This window comes from Orycteropus afer, unplaced genomic scaffold (assembly GCF_000298275.1).
Source record: "Orycteropus afer afer isolate SDZICR_OR568_19922 unplaced genomic scaffold, OryAfe1.0 scaffold00003, whole genome shotgun sequence".
Lineage (NCBI taxonomy): Eukaryota > Metazoa > Chordata > Mammalia > Tubulidentata > Orycteropodidae > Orycteropus > Orycteropus afer.
This window is the reverse complement of record NW_006921590.1, coordinates 34,020,351-34,047,713: the sequence shown is the minus strand read 5'-3', so window position 1 is coordinate 34,047,713 and position 27,363 is coordinate 34,020,351. Positions and strand designations below refer to the sequence as shown.

Here is a 27,363-nt window from a genome sequence, read left to right as displayed (position 1 = left end):
TACCACTGTCATCCACTTGGAAGGGATGTAGGAGATCCTGGATAGAGAGGGAGAACAATGTGGAACAAAACTCAAAATCATTTGGGGAAAAAAAAGTGGAGACCAGGTTTGCTGGTCCAATAGAGCCTGGTGCAACCACTGAGACTATGGCCCCTAGCTGTCCTTCAGGTCTGGAATTGAACCTACACATGTGGTTTCCAGTCAAACAAAATATAGGCATATGAGTTGAACATTTACCTCAAGTAGCTACACTCCTTGGAGAGAACAATCAGGGGAGAAAGATGGGCTGCTTATGCACAGGGAGACAGCTCAGGGGGCAGGAGTGTATGGAGGGATGGACACTGGAAGAGGTAACTATGGGAAGGAAGTGGGAGGGGAGCTGTTGCATTGTGGTAAACTGTGGTCAATGACATGAAACAAAGAATATGTGAACCGTGAACTGCTGTATGGAAAGTAAATTTGCTCTGTAAATCCTCACCCAAATCACAATAAAAAGAAATAATTTAAAAAAAAAATTCTTCATGTATTAGCAAACTTAACCAGCAATATATAAAACATATTATGAACTATGACTAAACGGGATTTGTCTTAAGAATCCAAGTTCAGCTTGGCACCCAAAAACTAATCTATGGAATACATTATATTAATAAAGGAGAAACATGACAGATGAAGAAAAACATTTGACAGAAACCAATATCCATCCTTAACAAAAATTCTCAACAGAGATGGAATAGAGGGAATACTCCTAACCTGATGAAAATAAAAGCAACTATGAAAAATTTACAGCTAGCTAGAATGATCCATGTAGTAATAAATTAGTTAAGAATGTCACTGTAAACTCATATTTAGCTTAATTCAGACACCAAAACCACAACCAAATCCACTGTAGTAGCGTAAAATGCAACTCAAAGCAACCCTGTAGGACAGAGCAGAAATGCCCCACAGGGTTTCCAGGGCTATAAATATTCAGGGAAGCAGAGTGCCTCACTTTTCTCACATAAGAGCAGCTAATGGGTTCAAACCTCCAATTTTGGTTAGCAGATGAATGCCTGAGCCACTGCACCACTAGAGCTCCTTAATATAGACATGGATGAATATATTTATGGATACGTGTATATACATGTATTAGTATATCCATCTATTTCTTTGCTCTGTCAGCAGAGACAGCCTAGCAGCAAGACACCCCAGTAGCAACAAGAACACCTTCTGCTCCATATTAGTTCCTAATAGCACTCTCTAATAAAAGGACTGCTTTGAGAAATGGTTGATTCCAGGATGGAGGATGGGAAGTATGCAAGATGAGCTGTAGGGCTTTGTAGTACTAAAAAGAAAATATAGGCTCTCAACAAACAAACATACAAATAATGAAGATATAACAAAGGATCATAGGAACCAAATGAAAGAATGCCTAATGGCCAAAACTAGAGTAACTTGAGCAATAAAATAAAGTAGTATTGGATTATAATCCAAAGTGTAAAATAAATACCTACTAGTGCAACCAGTTAAGAGCTTGGCTACTAACCAACAGGATGAGGTTCAAACTCATTGAGCAGCTCTGTGGGACTTGTCAATCTGCAACAGTAAAGATACCAGCCTAGAAAACCCTATGGGGTAGAGTTCTACTGGGTCATATGGAGTTACTATGAGCTGAAAATCAACTCAACAGCACCCAACAACATGAGTCCATACTGTTATAAATAAATGATTGAAAAATGGGGAATAGACAAATCTCTCATGTAGAAGAATTATAAATAATTTATGCAGATACTTCATCCAAAAGGAAATGAAGCTTAACTCCTCACTCTTTAAAAATGAAGGTTGTACATAGAGACTTTCTTCCAAAGACTACAGTAACTCCACATTGGAAAAATCTGACAAATATTACCGAAGTTCACATTAACAGTAGTATTTCATATTAATAGCACGGACCTTTAATATAATGTGATAAAAATGATACCACCTCTGTGATCTTCTTCTCCAAAATGTCTAACTCCAGCCTAATCATGAGAAAAACATCAGACAAATCCCAACTGAAGGGCATTCTATAAAATACTAGGCAAGTCCTCCTCAAAACTGTCCAAGCCATGAAAAATAAGTCTGAGGAACTATCACAGTTTAGAGGAGCCTAAAGAGACATGATGACCACATGTACCCTAAGTGGGACCTTGGAACAGAAAAAGTACATTAGGTAAAAACTAAGGATATATGAATGAATTCTGGACTTCAGTTAATAATAATGTATCAATATTAACTAACTGTGACAACTGTACTATACCAATGTAAGATACTGATAATAAAAGAAAATGGATGTGGAGTATATGAGAATTCTGTACTATCTTCACAACTTTTCTATAAATCTAAATCTAAAATAAAAAGCTTCTTTTATATATTATATTCACACACACACACACACAAGAATATTATTCAGGCATAAAAAGGAATGAAGTTCTGATACATGCTACAACACAAATGAACCTTGAAAACATTATGCTAAGTGAAGTCAGCCAGACCAAAAATATCCAGAGTAGGTCAATGCATAAAGATTAATATTAGTGGTTACCAAAGGCTGGGAGAAGGAAGAAGTGAGTAATGAGGAGTTACCGCTTAAAGGGTACTGAGTCTCTGTTTGGGGTAATAAGAAACTTTTGGAAATAGACAGTGGTTATAGTTGCCCAGCAGAGTAAAACATAATTAATATCACTGAATCGTATACTTAAAAATGGTTAAAATAGCAATTTTTTGGTTATATATATTTTGCCATAAAAAATTTTTAAGTATCTCAGAAAAAAAATTATACAAAAAACATTTTTATTTCCATAAACTACCAATGAATAATAATAATAAAGGAAATTAACAAAACAATCTCATTAACCCAATAGCATCAAATAAAATAGGTATGCTGTTGTTGTTGTTACGTGCCGCCAAGTCGGACCCGACTCATAGCGACCCCTCCTTGGGTTTCCAAGACAGTATCACTACAGAAGTAGATTGTCCCATCTGCCTTCCGAGGAGTGGCTGGTGGATTTAAACTGCCAGATCTTAAAATCTACTACACAGCCACAGTAGTCAAAACTGCCTGGTGTTGGTCCAATGACAGACACATAGACCAGTGGAACAGAATTGAGAACCCAGAAATAGATCTACCAACCTATGGTCAGCTGATCTTTGACAAAGGGCCGAAATCTATTAAATGGGGAAGAGACTGTCTATTTAACAAAAAGATTTACAGCCTTGGAAACCCTAGAGGGGCAGTTCTACTCTGTCCTATAGGTTTGCTATGAGTCAGAATCAACTTGATGCCAATGGATTTGGTTTGTATTCTTCCCCCACCCCCCACCGCCGCAGGCTTCACAGTATACTTCATACATCAAAATAACTAATTTATTTACTCGTGTTTTTTCTCTCTCTCCATGATTTCAATTGGTAAATGAGCAGATTCCGAATGGTCAGACTTGGCGTGACTTTCTTCTTCTTTGGACCACTGCTTAAAACTATGTATAATGATCCATCTTATAATATTGTATCCACCACTTGTCTGTCAGTTTGTCATACTGTAGTGGCTTGTGTGTTGCTATTAGGCTGGACACTATGCCACTGTTATTTCAAGTACCAGCAGGGCCATCCATGGTGGACAGGTTTCAGCAGAGCAGCATATGGACAGAGAACTTCCAGAAATAAAAGCTGGAATCGGAAAAGGACATGGAATCAGGGATATCATATTTGATATCATTGCTGATGTCAGATGGATCTTGGCTGAAAGCAGAGAATACCAGAAAGATGTTTACTTGTACTGTATTGACTATGCAAAAGCATTCTATTGTGTGGATCATAACAAATTGTGGATAACATTGAGAAGAATGGGAATTCCAGAACACTTGATTGTGCTCATCAGGAACCTGTACATATATCAGAAGGCTATCATTCAAACAGAACAAGAGGATACCACATAGTTTAAAATCAGGAAGGGAGTACATCAGAGTTATACCTTTCACCATACTCTTTCAATCTATATACTGAGCAAATAATCCTAGAAGCTGGACTATATGAAGAAGAATGTGGCATCAGGATTGGAGGAAAACCCGATAACCACCTGTGATATGCATATGACACAGCTTTGTTTGCTGAAAGTGAGGATGATTTGAAGCACTTACTGATGAAGATTAAAGACTACAGTCTTCAGTATGGATTACATTTCAACATAAAGAAAACTAAAAATCCTCACAACTGGGCTAATAAGCAGCATCATTATAAATGGAGAAAAGATTGAAGGTGTCAAAGACTTTATTATTTGGGTCCACAATCAACAACAATGGAAGCAGCAGTCAAGACATCAGATGACATACTGCCCTGGGCAAATCTGCTGCAAAAGACCTCTTTAAAGTGCTGAAGAGCAAAGATGTCTCCTTGAAGGCTAATGGGCGCCTAACCCAAGCCATGGTATTTTCAATTGCCTCATATCCATGTGATAACTAGACAATGACTAAGGAAGACCAGAGAAGAGTTGATGCTTTTGAGTTGTGACGCTGACAAAGAACACTGAAAGTCCTATGGACTGCCAAAAGAACAAACATATCTGTCCTGGAAGAAGTGTAGCCAGAATGCTCCTTGGAAGCAAGAATGGCCAGACTTTGTCTTACCTACTTTGGTCATGTTGTCAGAAGGGACCATTCCCTGGAGAAGGATATCACGCTTGGTAAAGTGGAGGGTCAGCAAGAAAGGGGAAGGCCCTCAACAAGATGGATTGATACAGTGGCTGCAATGATGGGCTCATGTATAGCAAGTATCATGAGGCTGGCACAGGACTGGGCAGTGGTTCAGTCTGTTATACACAGGGTCACTATGAGTTGGAGCCAACTCGATGGTACCTAACGACAACAACAATAGTGTTTTAACCAAAAAAGCATTCACATGCACACTCACTGCCTTTGATTCAATTCCGACTCATAGCAACCCCCACTGGGTTTCCAAAGCTGTAAATCTTCAAGGAAGCAGATTGCCTCATCTGTCTTCCATGGAGCAGCTGGTAGGTTCAAATCACTGATCTTTTAGTTGGCAGCTAAATTCCTTAACCACCATACCACCAGAGCTCCTTTAAAAAGCCCTATACTTTTTAAAAATCCCTAATTCTAGCAAATCCATTCATTTAATCTTTTGTATTCTCTTCCTCCTCTTTAAAAAAAAAAAAAATTTTCAAGTGCCCTTCCTTGCCTTGTGAATGATCTTTAACTAGTTTTCTTTTCCCCATCAGTGGCCCTCTATCAGAAAAAAAGAAAACCCTCTCAATCTACTCTCTATTACCTTTCATCCACCATAACCCTACCCCCAGTGACAGAGGAAGGAGCCACAGAACAGACACAATGAGGAGATGGGGAACCTCTGACCAGGACACAGATTAAAGAACTAAGTCCTGTACTTTTTTATTCTCTGTTCTCCATTAACAGGTCTCTCACCAAAAAGATGTCTGCATAGCCAGCCAAGGACTCCACCCCTTCCTGGATTCGTGCTCCTCCGGAATCATTCAGTCCAATCACCGGAGCCCCCACCGTCAAGGCCTGGTCCATGATCTGAGACAGCGTAGAAATCTTTTGTGAGACAACTACTCCTGCTATTAAAAGCAGCATTCACAAAGCACCACAGTGTTTTCTAGAAAATGTTCTGTGTGCACCTTTCAAAATAGGAGGCAGTAACACTGGTTTCTTTCCCCATGATGATTGGATACCTTCATGGAACACACAGAACCACATATTTTAAAAGGAGATTAAAGCCTCCAAACACCAAAGAGCCACAAATTAGCAGTAGGTAAGACTGATCGTGGCCACCAGTTCTAGAATTGCTAGCCCAGGCAATAGCACTTGTAATATTTTAAGCAGTAAGTAACTCCTTTGGAAGAACTGATAGTAGGCATTTGTAGCATTTGCCTGGCAGCAGATGTTGACCCATTTATTAACCTGAGGCCAGTGCAGGCCTGCTTTTACGTCTAATGTGACAGATTTTCCTCATAGGGCAGAGGTTCTGGCAGCGTAACAAGCAACATTCCTAAAGCCTCTGAGAGTTCACAAAGCACTTTCAGTCCCATTGGCTCATTTAACCTTCATAACCAAATTAAAACCAAACACAAAGCCATCAATTTGATTCCAACTCAAAGTGAGCCCCACTGGGTTTCCAATCTTTATGGAAGCTGACTGCACCATCCTTCTCCCAAGGAGTGGCTTATGAGTCTGAACCACCAATCTTTTGGTTAGCAGTCAAATCACTTAATCACTCTATCACCAGAGCTCCTTAAACTTCATTACAGATGCAATTAAAAAAAAGAAAAATTAGGAAAAGTTTAAGCTAAGTGATGAGTCCAAGGTCTCAGGAGTAAGGCACAGCAGGACCATGTCTAGGATGCATTACACAGGGATGCCCTGCATAGCTATTAATAGACAACTCTATCTTTAATTCCAAAATTCTCCACATATGATCTACACTTGTATTCTGATCTCCAGACCACCCAATCACTAACACTATTTTTTAAATACCATCACATAATCCTTGCACTACACTTTACCTTTTCGTTCCTTGTCTCTCCACCTAGACCAGAGGCTCCTTATCTGGGGTCCTTAGACCCTGAGGGGGGGGAGTCTATCAGTAAATTTAAGGGGGTCCATTAAGTTGTATCTCTGGAAACATAGTGCCTGAGGCACTTGACTGCTAACCAGAAGCTGGCAGTTCAAACCCACTTCCTCGGAAGAAAGGTTGAGCAATCTACTTCCGTAGTGATACCACCTTGGAAACCCAAGGAGGGGTCGCTATGAGTCGGGTGCAACTCAATGGCACATAACAACAACATGAAGTTGGATGGGAAAAACTTGTACCTTTATTTTACTAACTCTAATCTTTAGCCTTTTCTTCATTTATGAGTATGGATAACAAGCCACAGAAATACCACAAATAGCTGTGACCTGTCACTAACAGAAGCTATAAATAGTTTTTATATACTATTTTGAAATACCTGTACTCATCCCTATATTGAAATTAAATAGTTACTATATTCCCTGCTAAATTTTATTTAATGCATAATAAAGCATATAGATTACTATATTACAAATGTGGTTTTCTAAAAATACTTGTAATCCTAGTATTTTATTTTATTCATATAAAAACAGTCCTCTGAAATGAGGGTCCAGGCTTTACCAGCCTGTCAAAGGGATCCATGGTACAAAAATGTTTTAAAAACTCCTGCCCTGGAACCAGGTTTGCTGGTCTGATAGAGCTGATGGAACCCCTGAAACTATGGCCCCTCGCTGCCTTTCAGGTCCAGTCAAACAAAAGACAGGCATATGAGCTGAACATTTGCATTAGGTAGATACACACCTTGGAGAGATCAATCATGGGAGAATAGAAGGGCTATGTATACACAGGGAGACAGCTCGGGGGGGCAGGAGTGCATGGGAGGGAAGGACACAGGGAAAAGGTGGCTAGGGAGAGGACATAGGAAGAGAACATTGCATTGTGGGAAATAGCAAGCAATGTCATGAGACAAAGTGTATTGTGAACTGCTGTACGGAAGATGAATTTGCTCTGTAAACCTTCACCCAGATCACAAAAATTAAAAAAAAAAACTCCTGCCCTGGACTGAAGGCACCTTCAGGTCAGCATTTCCTCTTGTCCATCTCTTCCCCACTCATGTACCTAGCTCAGTATCTTATATTCACAAAGATACTTAATGTGCATGCTGTAAATGATGAAAGAACTAATTCCCCCTTACCTTCAGTTTTGCTTTCCATGATTTCAGTTACCCACGGTCAGAGTGTAAAAAGTCACCTAACCTTATGTCACAATGTCACTCACCTCATTTCATCTTACATAACTTATCTTACATAACTTATCACAGAATAGTTATAACTGTTCTATTTTATTATTAGTTATTGTTGTTAATCTTTTACTGTGCCTACTTTCCAAATTAAACTTTATCACAGGTAGGTATGCACAGGAGAAAACACAGTATATATGGAGTTCAGTACTATCAGCAGGGTTCACTATCAGCAGTTTCAGACATCCACTGTGAGTCTTGAAATGTATCCCCCACAGACAAGGGGTAAGAACTGTAAACACTTACTTTGCAGATCTTTTGGGCATGTGCTCCTGATAGACTCCCTCCAAACACTGTAAAATCCTAAAAAGAAAACAATTAAACCAACAAGTAAACAGAGTGATTGGTCAGAAATGAAGAACCAGTAGGAGAAAACTCAAATTTCATAGATAAAAGTTTTTAAAGGATTTTCAGAAGGTTAAAAAGGAAAAACAAAAATAAAATTTATAAATTATTCCAGAGAATAATGAATAAAATATCTTAAAGAGAATTATATATTATTATCTAGCCTTTGCTCTACAAAAAAGATATGTAATTGAGGAAAGGAAAACTTTTCATATAGAATTAAACCTAATACTAGATTTTATGCACACCAGTCAAGCATTTCTGTTACTAGGAAACATGCACTATTCTGACAAGAAAGAGAGAAAATGAATCAGCGCTCTCGCTGCTGCCTCTGTTGGTGGACTGTCATTATATTCTGATGTAAAGAGCTTTTTGTGGGCATGATCTCCTTCCTAAACCCCCTCAAAAAGAGAGTGGAGAATGAAAAAGAAAATCAACCCATGAGGACCAGAAAGGAAGGAAAGAGGACAAGCTGAATAGATTTGAGGGGAACTGATAGAACAAGATGAAGTGTTAACTGTCTCAGAGGGAGCAAATGGAAGCCCACACACCCGCAGAGGGGTAAGCATCAGAGACAACCCAGGAACCAGGGGAGAGGGGCAGGCTGAAAACAGAGATTAGAAAAGTCTGTGCTAGAAGGAACAGACCCTACAACTCTTTTCTTCAGCCTGAGAAGAGACAGGTTTATTCTCTAAAGAAATCTAAATGGGGGGTAAAATCACCAGCCCTAAAAAAAAGGCAAAGGTGAGGTTGAAATAGAGGTTACGAGCCCGTATATTTATTTATCATTTAGATGATCTAGTGCCTACCCCTCCCCCACAACCCAACTTCCCCCCAAACAGACCAACAACCAAGATACCTGGCAAAAAATAATTCTCTAGAAAACAGAACCTCCCCCAAAAAACACAATTACTAAAAAAAAAAAAAACACACACACACAATTACTAACATTTTGAGGATCACCATGAAAAAAGGTGGCTCATTTCTCCCCATCTTCTAGGGCTTATATCGCATGCCCCCATTTTCCCTAAAGCCTTCCTCTACTCTAGATGTGATCTTCCCTAAGTCCACACCATTTGCCCAGAATCTCTCCTGCCCTATCTGTAGTCACATCTGTTCTGCCCCTTTCTAACAGGGCTTAGAACTAGTTCAAATGGTTCAATAATTATCATCCTAAGGCCATGTATGCATTGTATAGCAATCAAATCAGTTTCTCATGGTATTCTGAACTAAGTAGGAAACAAAAACAGCTGTGCCCTGCTCAAAGATGGTGGCTGACTATGCTGCTTTCAATGTGTGTCACTCTCCAAGAGTTTATAATTGAATTTCCAAGGCTGTCAATCTTTACAAAAAATGAATGCCACATCTTTCTCCCACGGAGTGGCTGGTGGGTTCAAACTGAAACATTTCAGTTAGCAACTGAGCATTTAACCACTGCACCACCTAGTTTTTGCCTAGTTCTTTATAGTTGCAAAAGCTAAGAAATGTGATTCCTTCTAGTTCAGCACTGAGTAGACCCACTTATAATAGTTCTAAAATATTTCAAGGCAATTAATGTAGTAGTTAGGGTTGTATGTCAATTTTGCTGGGCCTGGTTGAATGGCTGGGTAGCTGGATGTAGCTATTCCCTATGGTGAGATTGGTAATTAACTCCATGGTAGAACCTATTGTAGTAGCTTTAGGGATGTGGTATGTTTCCAGTATATAAGAAGCAACTTTGAAGAAAGTCTCCAGTTGATGGCAAAATTAAACCCTGCATGTAGCCAGGTCCTTGTTCAACAGCCTACCATGTGTTGCCACTCTTGGAACTTCTTCTGGACTTGAATAGTGGCCTGCTATGTTGTTTGGTAACATTGGGACTGTGCCTTTTTACCTGTCGACTTTGAGCTTCTCAGCCTCAGCAGCCAGCAGCTGTCTGAGTGAAGAAAGCCTCTAGCTTCAATGAAGCCAGGAGCAGGAGACAGAGCTGATGCCCAAAGTTAAGGGGCTTTCAACCAACCCCTAAACCCTGGCACTTTGAACTCGGACTTAAAGACTCCAAAATTGTAGGATAATAAACTCCTGTTTGTTCAAGCCATCCCATTTGTGGTATATTCCTGTCAGAGTGGCACTAGGTAACCAAAACAATTAGTAAATAAGTATTGTCTGGATACAATAAATTTAAAATTTACCAACTACTTTAATACCAAACTCAGAACACATTAAATGTTACAATACAAGCTACGTAATTTTAGGCCTGTAAAAGGACCTAAACATTTAGAATTATATACACATTGCTATCTTTCAAGAGGGGAATAAATTAAAACCAAAAATCCACTGTCATCAAGTCGATTCTGACTCATAGCGACCCACAGAGTTTCCAAGGTTGTAAATCTTTACAGAAGCAGACTGCCTCATCTTTCTCCTATAGAGCAGCTGGTAGGTTCCAACCGCTGATTTTTCAGTTAGCAACCAAATGCTTTAACCATTACACAAGAGCTCCTCAAACTCAAAATAGTATACAATATATTCTCTGTATTAGTTTTCTACTACTACTATAACAAATTACCACAGATGTAGTGGCTTAAAACCACAAAAATTTATTATCTTACAATAATATTTCAGTAGTTTAGAAGTTCAACACAGTCTCGTTGGGCTAAAATCAAGGTTGGAACCTGGAGGGCCCTGGAGCCTCCAGGGGAAAATCCATATTCTTGGCTTTTCCAGCTGCTAGAGACCATCTGCATTCCTCGGCTCGTGTTTCCCTTCCTCCATCTTCACAGCCAGCAATGACGTGTCAAGTCTTTCTTAAATCACAACACTCTTGATTTTTGCCTCTCTCTTCCATTTTTGAGGACTCTTATGATTACACATTACATTTAGAAGCCCTGGTGGCACAGTGGTTCAAGTATTCAGTGCTAAGCAAAAGGTCAACAGTTCAAACCCACCAGCCACTCCACAGGAGGAAAATATGGCAGTCTGCTACCATAAAAATTATAGAGTTGGAAACCCTACGAGGCAGTTTCATTCTGTCCTAAAAGTGATCACTGAATCAGAACAGACTCCAAGTAATATGTTTTTTGTATGATTACATTAAAGTTCTACTCTGCACACATGGGGTCTCCCTGAGTGAGTCAGAGCCCACTCCACCAGCAACAGTGATGATTACATTAGGCCCACCTGGATAATCCAGGAAAATCTCCCTATATTAAGGTCAGCTGATTAGCAGCAACCTTATTCCCCTTTACATATTCACCAGGCTCTGGGGGTTACCATATTGGACAACAAAGATGTCCTCAAAAAGACGACCATATTCTACCTACCACATTCTCCCAGTTTCAGTTTGTATCTATGTTGATATAGCCCAATACAACTTGTTAGAACATTTTCATGAAAGCCCAAAGCTCAGAGGCCTCCACTCAGGATATACCTACTACATGCTTTCTGGTTCACACACAATGCCCAGGATGTAGCTGTCCTCCAAGCAGAAACCTAACCCTGCCAAGAGGAATCTCACTGACTCAGAATAAAATACTAGTTCCTGGGACAACTTCTTACATGCCTACTCCCCTGTGATCTTCCCAAAACAAACTAAAGACTCTTCCTCCCTAAGAAAATACACAATCTCATACTCTGGGGGTAGGCACTGAGAAACAGAGAAAGTAAATTTCTCATGTGTCCCAAACTACAGCCAAGTTTACAGCCCCCAAAACTGTTTTCTTCTTACATACTTTGCGCCTGGCTCTACCCTACAGGAAAGCTCAGCCTACTGGAGTTACGAAATACCTGACTGAAGACATAAACCAATCTTCCATTGATTCGGCCCCGTCCAGTGACCACACTGTCTCCAGGGAACTACCGGAAAAAAAATGGAAAACAAAGGTTAAAAATGCAACTACTTCTCATAATGAACTCAGCAATTATGTCCCTAAGAAAAACAAAACAAAAATGGAAGGGGGGGGACACCAAATTCCTTAAAGGAGTGAAAAGTGTTGTAGTCACCCTCCTTCTTTAAAGCAAGAGGCATCCCCCAGGGCTAACATTACCAAATGCTCATGAGAAGGACATTAAAAGAAGCATGGCAATTTCTACAAAACCACACATCCACCCCCAAACCTAGAAACAAAACCATCTTGCATGGAATCTCAGGATGGCCCATAATGGATCAAATTGAGCTGACTGCTTTGGTGCAAGTTTACAAATCACTGGTCACAAACAGCACATATGCAGAACTGAAGGAAACCAGGACCAAAAGTGAATCCAAAGATTCCATACACCCATGAAGAGCATCCCCTGAAGGAAGAAGTGTTGGTGACTCTGACCTCAAAAACCTCAAAGCATTAACTAAAAGCATGTCTAAAGAGGCAACTGGTCAGGCTTTACGGGCCAGACCACAACTGAAAAACTCTCCCTTCTAAGTCTGTCTGTCTATTGCAGCAAGAGCTCTGAAGCCAGAGCCCTGAGAACAGGGGCAGAGTTACACAGCACAGGTATAAGCAGCCCACCCACACTCCTTCATCCATAGACAAACGTTGAGTGGGGAACCAGGAGACCCAGTAGTGCTTCTCCAGAGGTTCTACAATTCCAGGATCCTAAGCATGAAAAATTTAAATCTACCCTGAGGCCCAGAAGGACTTCAGAGAAAAGTGATATAGACGCATTAATTTAGTGGGTAAGGCTGGCACAGCCACAGGTGAAAACCGTTGACAGATATACCTTATTCTTAGCAGCAGCCATTCCAAAATCTGCACATCTGTGTTCCACAAACATGTCGCTCTCAACAAAGCTGCCAGGGTCTAGCAAGAGACTAATCCGCTCTCTGGACGTTAGCTTTCCCTAAAATGCAACAAAGATCATTCAGTGATGTCATCATAGACAAAGTAAGCAAAGTAAGGGGTGCCCGTGGGAATGCCAAGAGGACAAATTTTGATCCTTCAGCCTAATGATAAAGCCTTTATTTTGTCAGACTTGCCCAAGGCAGATGTGCAATATCAATAGATATCAGAGGTAAAGAAATTAAGCAGACAGAGTGCTGTAGGAGCCACCCAACTGTAGAAGGCAAATAAAGCAGGGGAGGAAAAAAGTGGAGGTAAGGAGAGCCTAACCCTGAAAGAAACTAATTCCACATACATTTACTGAAGACCTAAAGAGCAAAAAAAAAAAAAGAAGAGAACAGCAGGAGGGAAAAAACTAAAGCAGGTTTGGTGAAGGTTTCAAGGCCAAACCCCCAGCCTCACAAGCTTCTTCTAGGGAAGCCCACAGAAGGACACCTCACCAGGGACAAGCTGCCACCCCAAATCCAGGAGCCACTACTTCCTCAGTCTTCTCCTGCCTCCTCCATGGGCTGCTGCTTCTCCTCATCCTGTCTTCCACTAGGAACCCTGCTGAGGGACACCACACCTGAGAGGGATACCACACCTGACAGATACACCCCACAGCAGGGTGTGACTGCATAGAAGGGGTGTGGGACAGAGAATGCTAAAAAACTCACTCAAGAGAGGTTAAAAAAAAAAAAAAAGTCTTTTGAGGTGGTAAACTTGAGAGTCCTCAGTCTAGCAGAAGCCTTCACTGTTTGGGCTCCACAACCCTCAGTCCCAGCCAAACACTCTGGCCCACAGTTTCCTCTAAACTTACCTCGAATTGGTATTTTTCCCCCATCAATAAAGTAGCCAAAGCCAAGGTGATTGTGTTAAAACAGACACAGGCAATCTCATACCGTGTTGCATAAAGTATAACAACTTGGGAAAGCAATTTGGCAATGTATGTCAAGAGTTACTAAAACATTCATACCTTTTGACCCAGTAATTCCACTTCTGGGAATCTGTTTCAGTTCTCTAGTGCTGCTATAAGAGACATACCATTAACAAACAGGAATTTACTCTCTTTCAGTTTAGGAGGCTATAAGTCCAAGTTCAAAGTGCCAGCTCCAGAGGCTGGCTGAAGGCCCCTCAAACTTGGGCTTCAGCTCTACCTCTTACTCCCCGCCCACTGAAGCTGGAGGTGTCTCTTAACTAAGGCAGCTGCTGACTGAAAAACCCAAGGTCAACAAACTAAATGCACAGTCCCAAGATATCAAGCAACACAACATGCCAATACAAGTCCAGAGACAGTCCCAAGATCAGGAGGCAACATGGCAGGCTACTGAATGAAGACTCAGCTACATGCAGGGTCCAAGCATGCCAAAAAGCTCGACCTTTCTCAAGGCTTCTTCTTATACACTGGAAGCAGACCACGTCCCTAAGGTAGCTACTCACAGTAGATTCCACCATGGAATCGATTACCTGTCTCACCATGGGGAATCACTACATCCAGCTGCCCAGCCATGCAAAACCAGGCCAGCCCCGGTCCAATGGGAACTTACAACATCTGAATCAACACACTCAATTTAGACTGGTTTGAAACTCCTCCCTAAAGATGCCAGCTTTTAGCCCCAGTCACCTCCCCAAGCCTATGAGTTGCACCTCCGTGCCCTTCACCTGTTTCACTTCCGCATCTTCCCGTTGGTTATTTAAATCGTCCAGTACCATCGGTCCACACTCATCCACTGGTCAGTGATGCACTTGGTGACTGGTTTCAAGTCTCGGGTAACCTCTTGGAGCCTCAGTTTCTTCTGCTGCTAAATATCCCAGCCAGCACATCTCCGAACACCTACAACGCACAGCAGCCATTCTCTCCCCAGATGAGAATCCAGGTCCACACAAACATCCAGAGTAGCCTGCACACTCCCAGAACCACCACCTGTTTCGCAAACTACCTGGTTCCTAATCGTCTGCCCACAGGCCAAGACGCTAATCGGGCTAAGCTGGCATTTTGGAGAAAGAGGTTCCACGAGTTCCCTGTTCCTGCACATGCACATACACATCCCATCCAAGATTAATGTGAGTTTGCCTACATTACCTGCCCTGTCATATGCCTCAATATTCTCGCTTGCATAACGGAGAAAAAAACTACCACCACCCTTTCACGTGGCACGAGAAGAAAGAGCAGATTTTTTGTGTCTATCATTGCTTCACTGTCTCGAGTTAACAAAAAGACTAGGATGAAGTATTATTACTACCTTGCTGAAGATAAATTGACTCCTAGAAATTAAGTAATTTGCCCAAAAGTTTATAGCTGTTTAGTGGTAAACTGGCTGGAGTCCTGTCAGATCCGTCTAAAATTGTAAAGGGAAAGAAGACCTTGACAAAGCACAAAGGTGCTTATCCTCTTTTCACTCGCCTCCAGGTGAAATGTCAACAGATGTTCAAGGTGAAAATTGTCGCCCGCCCCCCCCCCCCCATACAGGATCAAGCGGAATGGCTGAAAGCCTTCTGGCGCCGCGAGCTGCTCAATCTGTGATAGGCTACGAAAGTCGGCTGGGCTGACTCACCCGCTTATGCTGCGCGTCTATGCGGCTCTGACCCCCTCCCAGTAGCGCGGCGCGGCGCTTGTTCTCGATGCGCTCGTTTACGGAGACTGGCTGACTACCAGAACTGCGGACCGCGGCGCCCCGCGCTGCCTGGCTCCCGAGATTTCTCCCTAGAACGCATAGCTTTGTTGCAACAGCCGCCACTCGCGTTATCGCTGCCATTTTTGCTCTACCAGCATGGCCCCCACCCAGCGCTCATAAATGCGTTTATACGTCGGGCGTAGACGCGGCAGGGTCTGGGCATGCGCAGTGTCCACGTGCCGGGGCTTAAGTGTAGGCTGGACTGGAAAATGTGTTTGATGGAAAGACAAGTGAAATCTGAAGCTGCTACACCCAGAGAAGAAGTATGTGACTGGGCCTCAGATCTTGTTACCCGCTGACTGTACAGAAGACTGCTCCTCTGGCCACCTGAACCCGTAGTTTTGTCATTCCACTTCTTCCAGAAAATGAGTAGATAGTAAGAGTTAAACAACATTTATTGAACACTGTCAGGCGTTGTTTTAAGCACTTACTGTGCATTAATGTATTTAATCCTCCTAGAAATTCTTGAAAATATTCTTACCCTCATATCACAGATGAGGCAAATGAAGTACAAAGTGGTAGAGTAATTTAATAAAAAACCAAGACTAAAGATATGAATGCAAGCTTGGAACACAGATAGCTACTAAGTACTAGATAATGAGCACAGGATCCTTACCCTCTAGTGAGTTGTTCTGAAAGTGTGGACCCAGCAATCTCAGCATCACCTGGGAGTGATTTGGGAATGCAAATTCTAATATTCCACCCCAGATCTACAGAATGGGAAACTCTGGAGGTGGGGCCCAGCATTCTCTTTCATCAGCCTTCTAGGTGATTCCTATGCTTCTTAAAGTTTGAAGATCACTGTTCTAGGGATTTGGTACTGAACTTGTGGGAGCTTGCTCATCTATTTCTTCAGCTAGCAGACAGGTTTCCGAGGCAAAAAACAAGGTCTACGCATCTCATTCTTAGCCACAGAAAACTGCTAAAGTTGATCATTAACTCCTCCAATGTCCAGCTTGCAGGCAAGGCCTTTATAAAGAACAAAGTCTGGCCTGGGATTTTACTATAAATGCAATTCAATTCAGCAAGCATTTTTGAGTACCTACTATGTGCCAAGAACTGAGCATTTGTACCAATTACATTTCTTGGGGTAAGAATTGTTCGTCCAGATATATAGGGAAGCTGAGGAGGGTCCAAGACCTGACTGGTCATCTGGCTACATGAAGCCTACCTGCATCTCTCCAACTCCATAGTGAGTGTTCTTGGTCCCGCATTTAGGTCCCTACTTTAAGGACCTTACCGACCTTAGGAGGTGGATGGACAAAGGACAGGCCTTGGGAGTATGGGGAGAATTTGGGCAAGGCTAGGTGTGTAGAGGAGAGTTTCTCTGAGAAGGCCACTGCAGACCAAAAACCAGGAGTAGTAGTATGACCAAAACCTGGTGTTCTGGTTACCTAGTGCCGCTCTGAGAAGAAGATATACCACAAGTGGGATGGCCTTAACAAATGGGAATTTATTCTCTTACAGTTTGGGGCCTTTAAGTCCAAGTTCAAAGTGCCAGGCTCTAGGGGCTGGGTGAAAGCGCCTCAACCTTGAGGTCCAGTTCTGCCTCCTGCTCCTGGCCCACTGAAACAAGAGGCTTTTCTTCACTCACAGAGCTGCTGGCTGCTGAGGTTGTCAAGCCCAAGGTTGACAAGTAAAAAGGCACAGTCCTGATATTACCAAACCACACAGCAGGTCATTAATTCAAGTCCACTGTATGTCCCAAGGTCAGCAGGCTGCTGAACAAGACACGGCTATGTGCAGAGTCCAAGTGTGCCATAAGCTAGAGACCACTCCCAAAACTGCTTATATATGGGAAGCAGACCACATACCCAAAGCAGCTACTCAGCTGCTTGTGGTAGATCCCACCATGGAGTTGATTGCCAGTCTCATCATGGGAAATAACTACCACCAGCTGCCCAGCCACTCAGCCAGGCCCAGCCAAGTTGACACACAGACATAACCACCACACCTGGCATGTTCAGATTTACATACACACACTTTGTTGTGTCTCCAGCTTTGAGGGGGAGGCAGAAAATGAGAGTGCAGGGTGATAATGGAGTTAAATTGTGAAGAATTTTGCCATGTTCAGAAATTGGGACTTGACTGGGATGAAGGCAGTGAGACTCCCTTTTCCTATAAAGTGTATTGGAGGTTGCTCTTGTGGCACATCTCATATTGTGTTATGATTGTTGAGCTTTCTCCCTTGTGAGACTAAGCAGCCAGAGGACAAGGTCTCCTGCTCACCATTTGGCCCCTGAACTTGGAATAAGGCCAAGCCTTCAGAATGTATTTGTGGAATTGAATTAAGGTCCGCAATAAGCAGTTGCATATGGCTCTGGAGGTTCTTACTCTTCCTATGCATCCGTTGAGCCTTTGCTCAGGAGTCATCTCCAGGAAGTCTACTCTGATCCTCTCTCTGCCTGGACTAGCACAAATGTTGGTCTCAAAAGCAGAAAGGAAGATTTTCTTACTTAACTTAGAATAACTAGTGCTTAAGGAGCTCTGGTGGCACAATGGGTTAAACACTCAGCTGCTAACTGAAAGGTTGCTGGTTAGAACCTATCCAACAACTCTGAAGGAAAGACCTGGCAATGAGCTTCTATAAAGACTTCAACCTAAGAAACCCAATGTAGCAGTTCTCTTGTCACATGGGTCACTATGATTTGAAAATCGATTTGAGGACACCCAACAACAATAACTAGTGCTTAACAGAAAGCCCAATACAGGGGGCTCTATAAACTGCTGTTGGCTGAACCCAAATGCTCCTTCCAACAAGTTCTCTGGCCCTCCCCTTCCCTTTCCCCTTCCCTTTCCCCTTCCCTTTCCCTTCCTCCTCCTCCTCCTCCTCTACTTCCTCCTCCTCATTGTCCTAGTACCCTACCCATAGATGCTCTATACGTAATTCTACAGACTTATGATATTATTCCCCCCATCTGAGATGCAGGTTGCAGCCTGGGATGGGTGGGTGTGAGAGGAAGATTGAACTATCCAGCATAATAATTCCCCTCTAGAATTCCAGCAAGCCCTGGGCCACTTTCCTGTCCTCAGTCCCCCTTGCCAGATTGCTATATTAGAGTTATTTCTCCATTGTGGGACAAGAGTCACCTTAATATAGTCTTCGGGTTTCTCACATTTTGAGAGGGTAGATCTGGAAATCTGGAATCAGGACACCTGAGTGCAAGTCCTGCTTCTGCCCTGACTCCCTGAGTAACCCAGGGTGATTTACTTCAGTGCTTCAGTCTCCTCTGTAAAAGTAGAGAGGGAGTAGTCTGTGAAACCACTATGGTTTGACCTTCTTACCCGTGGTATGTTGTTGTTGTTGTTATGTGCCGTCGAGTCGGCCCCGACTCATAGCGACCCCTCCTTGGGTTTCCGAGGCAGTATCACTATGGAAGTAGGATTGCCCAACCTTCCTTCTGAGGAGTGGCTGGTGGGTTTGAACCGCCAGCCCTCTGGTTAGCAAGGAAGTGTCTTAGCCACTAGCCCAGGCATTGGTGTTGGACCAATCTAAGTTACAGCTCTAACTCTGCCTGTTACCACTATGTGATATTGGACAACTTAGTCTCATTTATTCATCTATAAAATTTCGGCAATAGTAGTTCTACCTCCTAGAGCTGTGAGGTTTAAATGCAACAATGTACATAAAGTATCTAACATAAAAACTCAAAACCAAACCACTGCCATCAAGTCATTCCAACTCATAGCAATTCTATAAAACAGAGTAGACTAGCTCCAGAGGGTTATTAAGTCTATGAATCTTTATGGAAGGAGACAGCCATATCTTTCTCCCACGGAGCAGCAGATGGGTTCAAACTGCCAATCCTTTAGTTAGCAGCCAAATGCTTAACTGTTGCACCACCAGGACTCCTTTGCCTGGCAGATGTGAAGTGCTCATGAAGTGTTACTTAATATATTAATAATAGTAATAATCCTGAGTGAAACAGTCTTATTCATCAAAAATTCTCATGACTACTCACATTGAGAGAAGAGCTACACATTTCAAGAGTGTTTGTATAGACCTGGATCTTAAAAGCTTGCAAGCAGCCATCTAGATGCAACAATGGATCTTTCCTCATCCACAGCAAAGAATAATGAAGATAACCAAAGATTCATGGAAACAATTAGTCCAAGTGACTGTTATACCATGCAATCCTCAGCCTATAAGACTATGAGACCAGTAGAACTAGATGGTACCCGGCTACCACTGCCAACCACTCGGAGGAGGATCTATGGAGGAGATCCTGGATATTGTGAGAGAACAATGTGAAACAAACCTCAAAATCATTTGAAAAAAAAAGGGGGGGGGGCTAGGTTTGCTGGTCTGACAGAGCCTGATGGAACCACTGAGACTATGGCTCCTAGCTGCCCTTCAGGTCTGGAATTGAACCCACTCCTGTGGCTTCCAGCCAAACAAAAGACAAGCATATGAGGTGAACATTTACACTAGGTAGATACACTCCTCAGAGAGAACAATCATGGGAGAATAGAAGGGCTGTATATGCACTGGGAGACAGCTCGGGGGACAGAGCATTGAGGGAAGGACAAAGGAAAGAGTTAACTATAGGGAGGAAGTGGGAGGGGAGCTGTTGCCTTGTGGGAAATTGTAGTCAATGTCATGGGACAGTGTATGTGAACTGCTATATGGAAAGTGAATTTACTCTGTAAACTTTCACCCAAATCACAAATTTTTTTAAAAAAAGGAGAGGGGGTGTTTATATACTTTCTTTCACAGGGAGTTATGGTAGATAAGGCACTGTGAACTATCAATATTTCCTAGCCATTTTAGGCTGGTTGGTGACCACTTTCAGCCACAATGGGTGTGATGTGACACAGGGAAAGGAGGAAATGGAAGAGATCACACTCATATTTAGGGGAGTCTAGGTTCTCTGAAAAACAGACCTCAAGAAGAGGGTTAAACATGTAAGAAATTTATTAGGGGGGAAGCCTGTAAGAGAAAATAAGGGAAGGAGCTGAGAGAGGCTGGGAGAGTAGACAGACCACAATGCAGACATGATCCTGAGGAAGGAAAGAGGACAGGAAGGAAGGTTGGGTAAGAGTTTCTTAGACTCCATACTATGCAGTTTTACAGAAAGTTCAGCAAGACTGTTGGGGAGTCGTAGAGTTTAAATTATTCCTGACCATCTCAACTGGGAGTGTCTCGTGGGAGTTGTAGCCTCAGCACAAATTCAGCAATGACTTTCAGATCAGCAGCTGGGGATCCCAGTCAGCTACATTTAGTGCAGTCCAGGTGACTTCTCACCACAGAGAGTTTGGAATGATTCCAAGCAAAAGTGTGAGAGAGGGAAATTTTGGAGATCAGCTATCGTCTGTGTAGGGGGACGAGATTTTTAAGATGTTTTTTGTGCATTGAGAATGCACTTCTCTCGTTGGTGTTTTATTTAATAAATGAAGGAAACATGAAGTACTTAAATTTGCACTTTTCTTGCTGGACTGTGTTTCTTTAACTGCTGAGATTGGACCACAAGATCCCTGACTTAAATTCCAGTTAAAATTGTTAATAAGACTGGGATCAGGTTTTCCCCAAGCCACATACATTTTACAAGGCATCTTGGAAAACCCTCATCTTTTCTGACTCCTTGAGCTCTGTAGGAAATGAACAGAGCTGGCGTATCCCTTTTTCCAGAGCCACTTCCAGGCCATTTTTCCACTCTTGCTGAGCTTCTCTTCCTTTGAAAATTTTGCCATCTCTTGGTACCATTCTTCCAGCATTCTCTTTACTTCCACAGCACACCCTTTGTTATGGATTGCATTGTGAGTCCCAAAAATGTTTTGTAAATCCTAATCCTTATACCTGTGGTAGGAGCCCTGGTGGTGCAGTGATTAACCGCTTGGCTGTTCACTGATAGGTCAGCAGTTCTAATCCACCAGCCACTCTGCAGGAAAAAGATTAGGTAGTCTCCTGTAAAGATTTACAGTCTTGGAAAGCCTATGGGCAGTTCTACTCTCTCCTATAGAGTCACTTTGAGTAAGAATGGACTCAACTGGCAGTTGCTTATACCTGTGGTTATAATCCCATTTGGGAATGTGTTCTTTGTTATGTTAATGATAACTATTAGTGTAGGGTGTGTTTTAAGTCAATCTCATCTGGGATATTAGATTCCAAACCAAATACCAAACCCCCTGCCATTGAGTGGATTTTGACTCATAGAGACTCTGCTTTGGTTTCAGAGGCAGTAAATCTTTACAGAAGTAGATTGCCCAGTCTTGCTTCCTAGAGTGGCTGGTGAGTTTCAAGTATCAACCTGGTTAGCCGTTAAATGCCTTAAGCACTGTGCTACCAGAGCGCCAGTAAAGAGATTAAGGGCAAATAAGGACAAGCAAGAAATATACATGCTACTTTTCTGCCAAGGAACCTAGGATTAGAAGCTGAAAAGGGACAAGGGTGTTTCCCCAGAGCAGACAGAGAGAGCAAGCCTGCCTTTCCCTGAGCTGGTGCCCTGAATTCAGATTTCCAGCCTCCTATACTGTGAGAAGGGGAGCTCTGGAAGCATAGTGGCTAAGACACTTGCCTGCTAACCAGACGGCTGGCGGTTCAAACCCACCAGCCACTCCTCAGAAGGAAGGTTGGGCAATCCTACTTCCGTAGTGATACTGCCTTGGAAACCCAAGGAGGGGTCGCTATGAGTCGGGGCCGACTCGATGGCACATAACAACAACATACTGTGAGAAAATAAGAGGTTCTCTTGGTCCGCCACCTCCTTTTCTCCTAACACTCTTATGCCCTTTCTTAATACTGATTCTGTTCCATGGCCCTCAATCTAACCTTTTAATTCCCTCAGTGCAACTACTTAAACTCTGTCTGCTCTAGAATGGCTTGTCTCAATCTCTTGAGTTTCCACTTCAATCACCATACCAAGGCCCAAACTTGAATCACTCCTTTTGGATCACACTGATTTTGCTCACCGAATGCCCAGTTTTGGGCAAAAGTCACAAAAATCATTCTAGGACACTACGCATTTTTGTAGTTCCTTACTGTTCTCCCCAACCCAATCTCTGCATATCCAAATCCCATGCATCCAATTCCAAACACTATTTCTTTCACAAAGCATTTTCTCCCAGTTTCCTAGATATAAGCAACCTCTTCTCCTAAACTCCCATATGCTTTTTGTTCCTTGCTTACATTGTGGTGATGGTGATGTTAATTGCTGTCATGTCAGCCCCAAAGTCTTGGTAACCCTATGCACAATGGAACAAGACACTGCCCAATCCTGTGCCATCCCCATTATCATTTGAGGATAAGATCCATAGGGTTTTCAATACCTACTTTCAGAAGCAGATTGCCAGGCCTTTGTTTCTACTTTGTCTTAGTCTGCCAGCTCCACTGAAACATTTTCCACATCATGTTGTTGTTATTATGTGCCGTCAAGTCAGACCCGACTCACAGTGACCCCTCCCTGGGTTTCCAAGGCAATATCATTAAGGAAGTTGATTGCCCCATCTTCCTTCCAAGGAGTGGCTGGTGGGTTTGAACCACCAGTCTTCTGGTTAGCAGTCAAGTGCCTTAGGCACTATGCTACCAGAGCTCCCTTTCCACATCATAGTAACATGGAAACCTCCACTGACTGACAGGTGGTGGCTACACATGAAGTGCATTGGCCAGGAATCAAACCTGGGTCTCCCACATGGAAGGCGAGAACTCTGCCACTGAACCACCAGTGCGTTATGTATAGCTTTTATCAATTTGTACCTTTTATGAGTGTTGTCTGTGTAACAGATCCTTACACCTTTGTCTGGTTACCTGGGTTTCAGAGACTATGACCCAAATGCATCAAATTTCACTTTGAAATCTTTGCCCTGCCTAGCTCATTTATGTTGCTTCTGCCACCACTGAACATGCTTCCCTGACCCCTCTATTCTAAAGGTCCCTAGTTCTCTTTTCTTTCCTAAGGAATTCCCTGTTTTCCTACCTCTCAGCTTCTTCCTTTCCCCAGTCCTCTGCTCATCTCACTGCACATTTTCTACTTGCACTTCTCAGTCTCCCCACCTTGTTCAGCCCCATGAAGCACAATTCTGCTCTTTGTGCACAAGCTCCTCAGGCCATCAGTCATTTCCCTAGTCTCTTCACCAAATTCAGTCCTTTGCTTGAGGCTTTCTTGTACCCTCTCCACCAGCTCCATTATCTATGCTTAACTTTCTCTGAGAACACTCCCGTCTTGTTTTTCCCAATGGCACTAAATGTCCAAGTCGATTGCCTGGGGCCCATATTTCTCCCTGTATCCATTGGGTAAAATCAGCCTTATCTCTTCCTACTGATTGAGGTCAATTAAACCTGACAGTATTGTGACTTCTCTCCCCAGCTGACCCCTAGATACAGGTTCAAAATGCCCTGGTATGAGATCTAACTTATAGTTGAATGAGATCCTTGCTGTATCACCTGGCAAGAGTGTATCCTCTTTGAGGACTAGGACCTCCAACTGTGCAGAGTCCAGAGTTGTTGGAACAGGAAGCACAAAATTCTCTAGTGGGTTATTGGGAGTGATAGTAAGTGGAGTCACCACTCCTACTTCCACCCCTTGGTTCCCAGACCCATGTATTCTTCCTATTGAGGACACAGCACAGTACAGACATCTCTGAGATAATACATTCACTACGTCCTGAAGAATGGTATCCCATCCATCCTGACTGCTGCCTTTCAACTGGTACTTCAGTGCCATTAAAAGGCCTTTCCAGACCTAGCTTGCTGAACATTCTAGTGTCTCTGGAGCTCTGGTGTTCTAACAATGAAGTCTGCAGCCTGCCATTCAGCTTTGTCTTCCCTTCCCCCATCAGAAATAAGAGCCTCTTTGTAAGCTATGCCAGAGGCGCTGTGGTTATCACACTTAACCAAAATGTGCTTATTCACCACCTTCAGTTTCTCATTCTTCCTCTGCAAGGTATCAGTACAACTTAGTAGTGACTACCTGTCTTAGTTACCTAGTGCTGCTGTAACAGAACACCACAAGTGGATGGCTTTAAAGAATAAATTTATTTTCTCACAGTTCAAGAGGCTAGGTGTCTGAATTCAGAGTTCCTCCTTTGTCTATCTCAGGTTCTAGTGGCTGACAATCCTTGGAGTTCCTGGGCTTGTGGATTCGTCTGCCTCCATCATCACATAATGTCTGTCTTCCCCATCTGTCAGACTTGTAGACAATACTCATACAGTATCTGTCTTCGCTTGTGTGTGTGTATCTAATCAGGTCTTTTCATAACTCAGAAGTTATTAGATTTAGAACCCGCCCTACTTGAGTATGAACTCAATTAACATAACAGAAAACCCTGTTTCCAAACAGGTTACATTCACAAGAATGGGGATTAGAATTCTAACACACATTTTGGGGGTCATGATTCAATCCACAGAGGGAGCTCTGGTGGCATAGTGCCTAAAGCATTTGACTGCTAACCAGAAGGCTGGCAGTTCAAACCCCCCAGCCACTCATGGGAAGAAAGGTGGGGCAATCTACTTCCCTAGTGATACTGCCTCGGAAACCCAAGGAGGGGTTGCTAGGAGTCAGATCCAACTGGATGGCAGTTGTTTTTGTCATGTGCCGTCAAGTCGGATCCGGATCCGACCCCTAGCGACCCCTCCTTGGGTCTCTGAGGCGTTATCACTACAGAAGGAGATTTCCCAACCTTCTTTCCGAGAAGTGGCTGATGGGTTTGAACCACCAGCCTTGTGGGACAGCAGTAAGTTTTCTTTTTTTTATTCAATCCATAAAACCACTCAGCTTTACTATCTCTGTAGGCCTTGTTCCCTCCATACTTTTTAAATGCCTACATCATCACATCTCTTACAGCATTTCCCTCCACTGGGATGTTTTCAACACTGGTGAAACTTCCTAATAAACTACTTAACTGTAAGTCTTGTTTGTGAGTTATGTGAGACATTGCAATACATTACTGAACCCAAAGATTGGAGAGAGGGTACTGACGGGAGGAAGAATAGGTGATGGTAGAGAAGATACAGTGAGTGGTGCAGCAGTTTGGAAACCACCTCGTGCCAGGGACTATCTGAGCCCCACCTATCAACAAGGATGGCATCCTCTTTACCTGCTGGACAGTGGATGAACCAACCCAAATTCCCATCTTACCACCTGTTTCCTTGGCCCAGTTCTCTGAGAAGTAGATACAAGGCAGGAGTAACGTTCAAGAAATCTGTTAGAGGAAATGCTTATAAGAGAAAATGGGGAGACAACTTGGGTAGACTAAGAAAGTCATTAGACAATAATGCAAGTCTGACTCTGAGTGAAGAAGAGAATGAAAGAAGGAAGGAACATTGGTTGGGAGCATTTTATGTACCAGTGAAAATGCAAACTAAGTGTAATGCAGTGAATTAGTTAGCCATGCACATTCTTGGAACTCCCACAAAATGACTGGGTGGGACTATGCAAAAAAGTGGCTACCAAGGGGATTGCACAACTTGCCAACAATGTAAATAAGGTGCATGGAACATTTATAGAGGTGGCTCTGGTGGTGTGGTGCCTAAGGCATTTGGCTGTTAACCAGAAGGCTGGCAGTTCAAACTCAACAGCCACTCCTTGGAAGGAAGATTGGGCAATCTACTTTTGTAGAGATACCGCCTCGGAAACCAAAGGATGGGTTGCTATGAATTGGATCCAACTCGACAGCAGTGAGTTTGATTTTGCTTTTTAAGGTCTGGTGGTGTAGTGCCTAAGATATTTGACTGCTAACCAGGAGCCTGGTGGTTCAAACCCATGGGCCACTCCTCAGAAGGACAATTGGGCAATCTACTTCTGTAGAGATATGGCCTCAGAAATTCAAAGAGGTGTTGCTATGAGTAGAATTGACTTGAGGTTTTTTTGTTTGTTTGTTTGTTTGTTTTTAATGCAGATAAGGTGATAGGAGCCTTGTAGGGGACTGGTTAGTTCGTGGTCTTGCTGGGTTGACCACATTTTGAAATTGATAAAGAGTTTGCCTGCTTCCCTAACAGAGGAATTAGGAGATATAGAGAGAAAGAAGAAAGAGCTATAACACTGAAGACAGCAAGAGACAGTGATGCAGCAGCAGCAGGAGTGGTAGCAGCACAAGGCAGCTGTGGGGTGGCCTGCAAACCCACAGAGCTGTAACATTTGCCAGAGAAGGCACTGAGCAGGGCCCAGTGGCAGCAAAGCCCTGACCAGGGCCCAATGGCAGAGGATGAAAAGAAGCTGTCCTGATGAAGAATTGTATCTTGAGTTGTTCCTGTTACTTCCAAGTTGATCCTGATCCCTAGTTATACCTATTACTTCCCTAATAAACTACTTAACTGTAAGTCTGGTTTGTGAGTTATGTGAGACATTGCAATACATTACTGAACCCAAAGACTGGAGGGAGGGTACTGAGGGGAGGAAGAGTAGGTGATGGTAGAAAAGATGCAGTGTTGTAGCAGTTTGGAAAAGTTGGATATTTGGAACATCTTTAACCATCACCTCATAGAAACTAACCTTCTGCTGATCTTTATAAAATAAACTATTCCTTTACTAAGGCAAATTGGACACGACCATTTCAATTCTCAAGTCAAAATCACCTTGCATGGGGACCAGGTTTGCTGGTCCAATAGAGCGTGGTGGAACCACTGAGACTATGGCCCCTAGCTGCCCTGCAGGTCTGGAATTGAAGCCACACCTGTGGTTTCCAGCTAAACAAAGTACAGGCATGTGAATTAAACATTTACCTCAAGTAGACACACGCCCTGGAGAGAACAATCATGGGA

The 27,363-nt window shown here is 42.8% G+C and overlaps 1 protein-coding gene and 1 non-coding gene across 2 annotated transcripts in view; both read right to left on the bottom strand.

The window, feature by feature from the left end:
• The window catches only part of PCCB (propionyl-CoA carboxylase subunit beta), a 229,437-nt gene extending 213,673 nt beyond the window's left edge, over window positions 1–15,764 (bottom strand). The window contains exons 1-5 of the mRNA XM_007937527.2: window positions 15,549–15,764; window positions 12,896–13,015; window positions 11,966–12,034; window positions 8,102–8,158; window positions 5,451–5,564 (exon numbers count right to left, since the gene is read on the bottom strand). Coding sequence (XP_007935718.1) covers window positions 5,451–5,564; window positions 8,102–8,158; window positions 11,966–12,034; window positions 12,896–13,015; window positions 15,549–15,749 — 561 coding nt within the window. The 5' untranslated portion in view covers window positions 15,750–15,764. The remainder of the gene's footprint in view (window positions 1–5,450; window positions 5,565–8,101; window positions 8,159–11,965; window positions 12,035–12,895; window positions 13,016–15,548) is intronic.
• A 7,498-nt stretch (window positions 15,765–23,262) lies between these two features.
• On the bottom strand, window positions 23,263–23,333 carry TRNAG-UCC. The gene has a single exon. It is a non-coding gene; the product is annotated as a tRNA-Gly (tRNA).
• Between the last annotated feature and the right edge of the window lie 4,030 nt (window positions 23,334–27,363).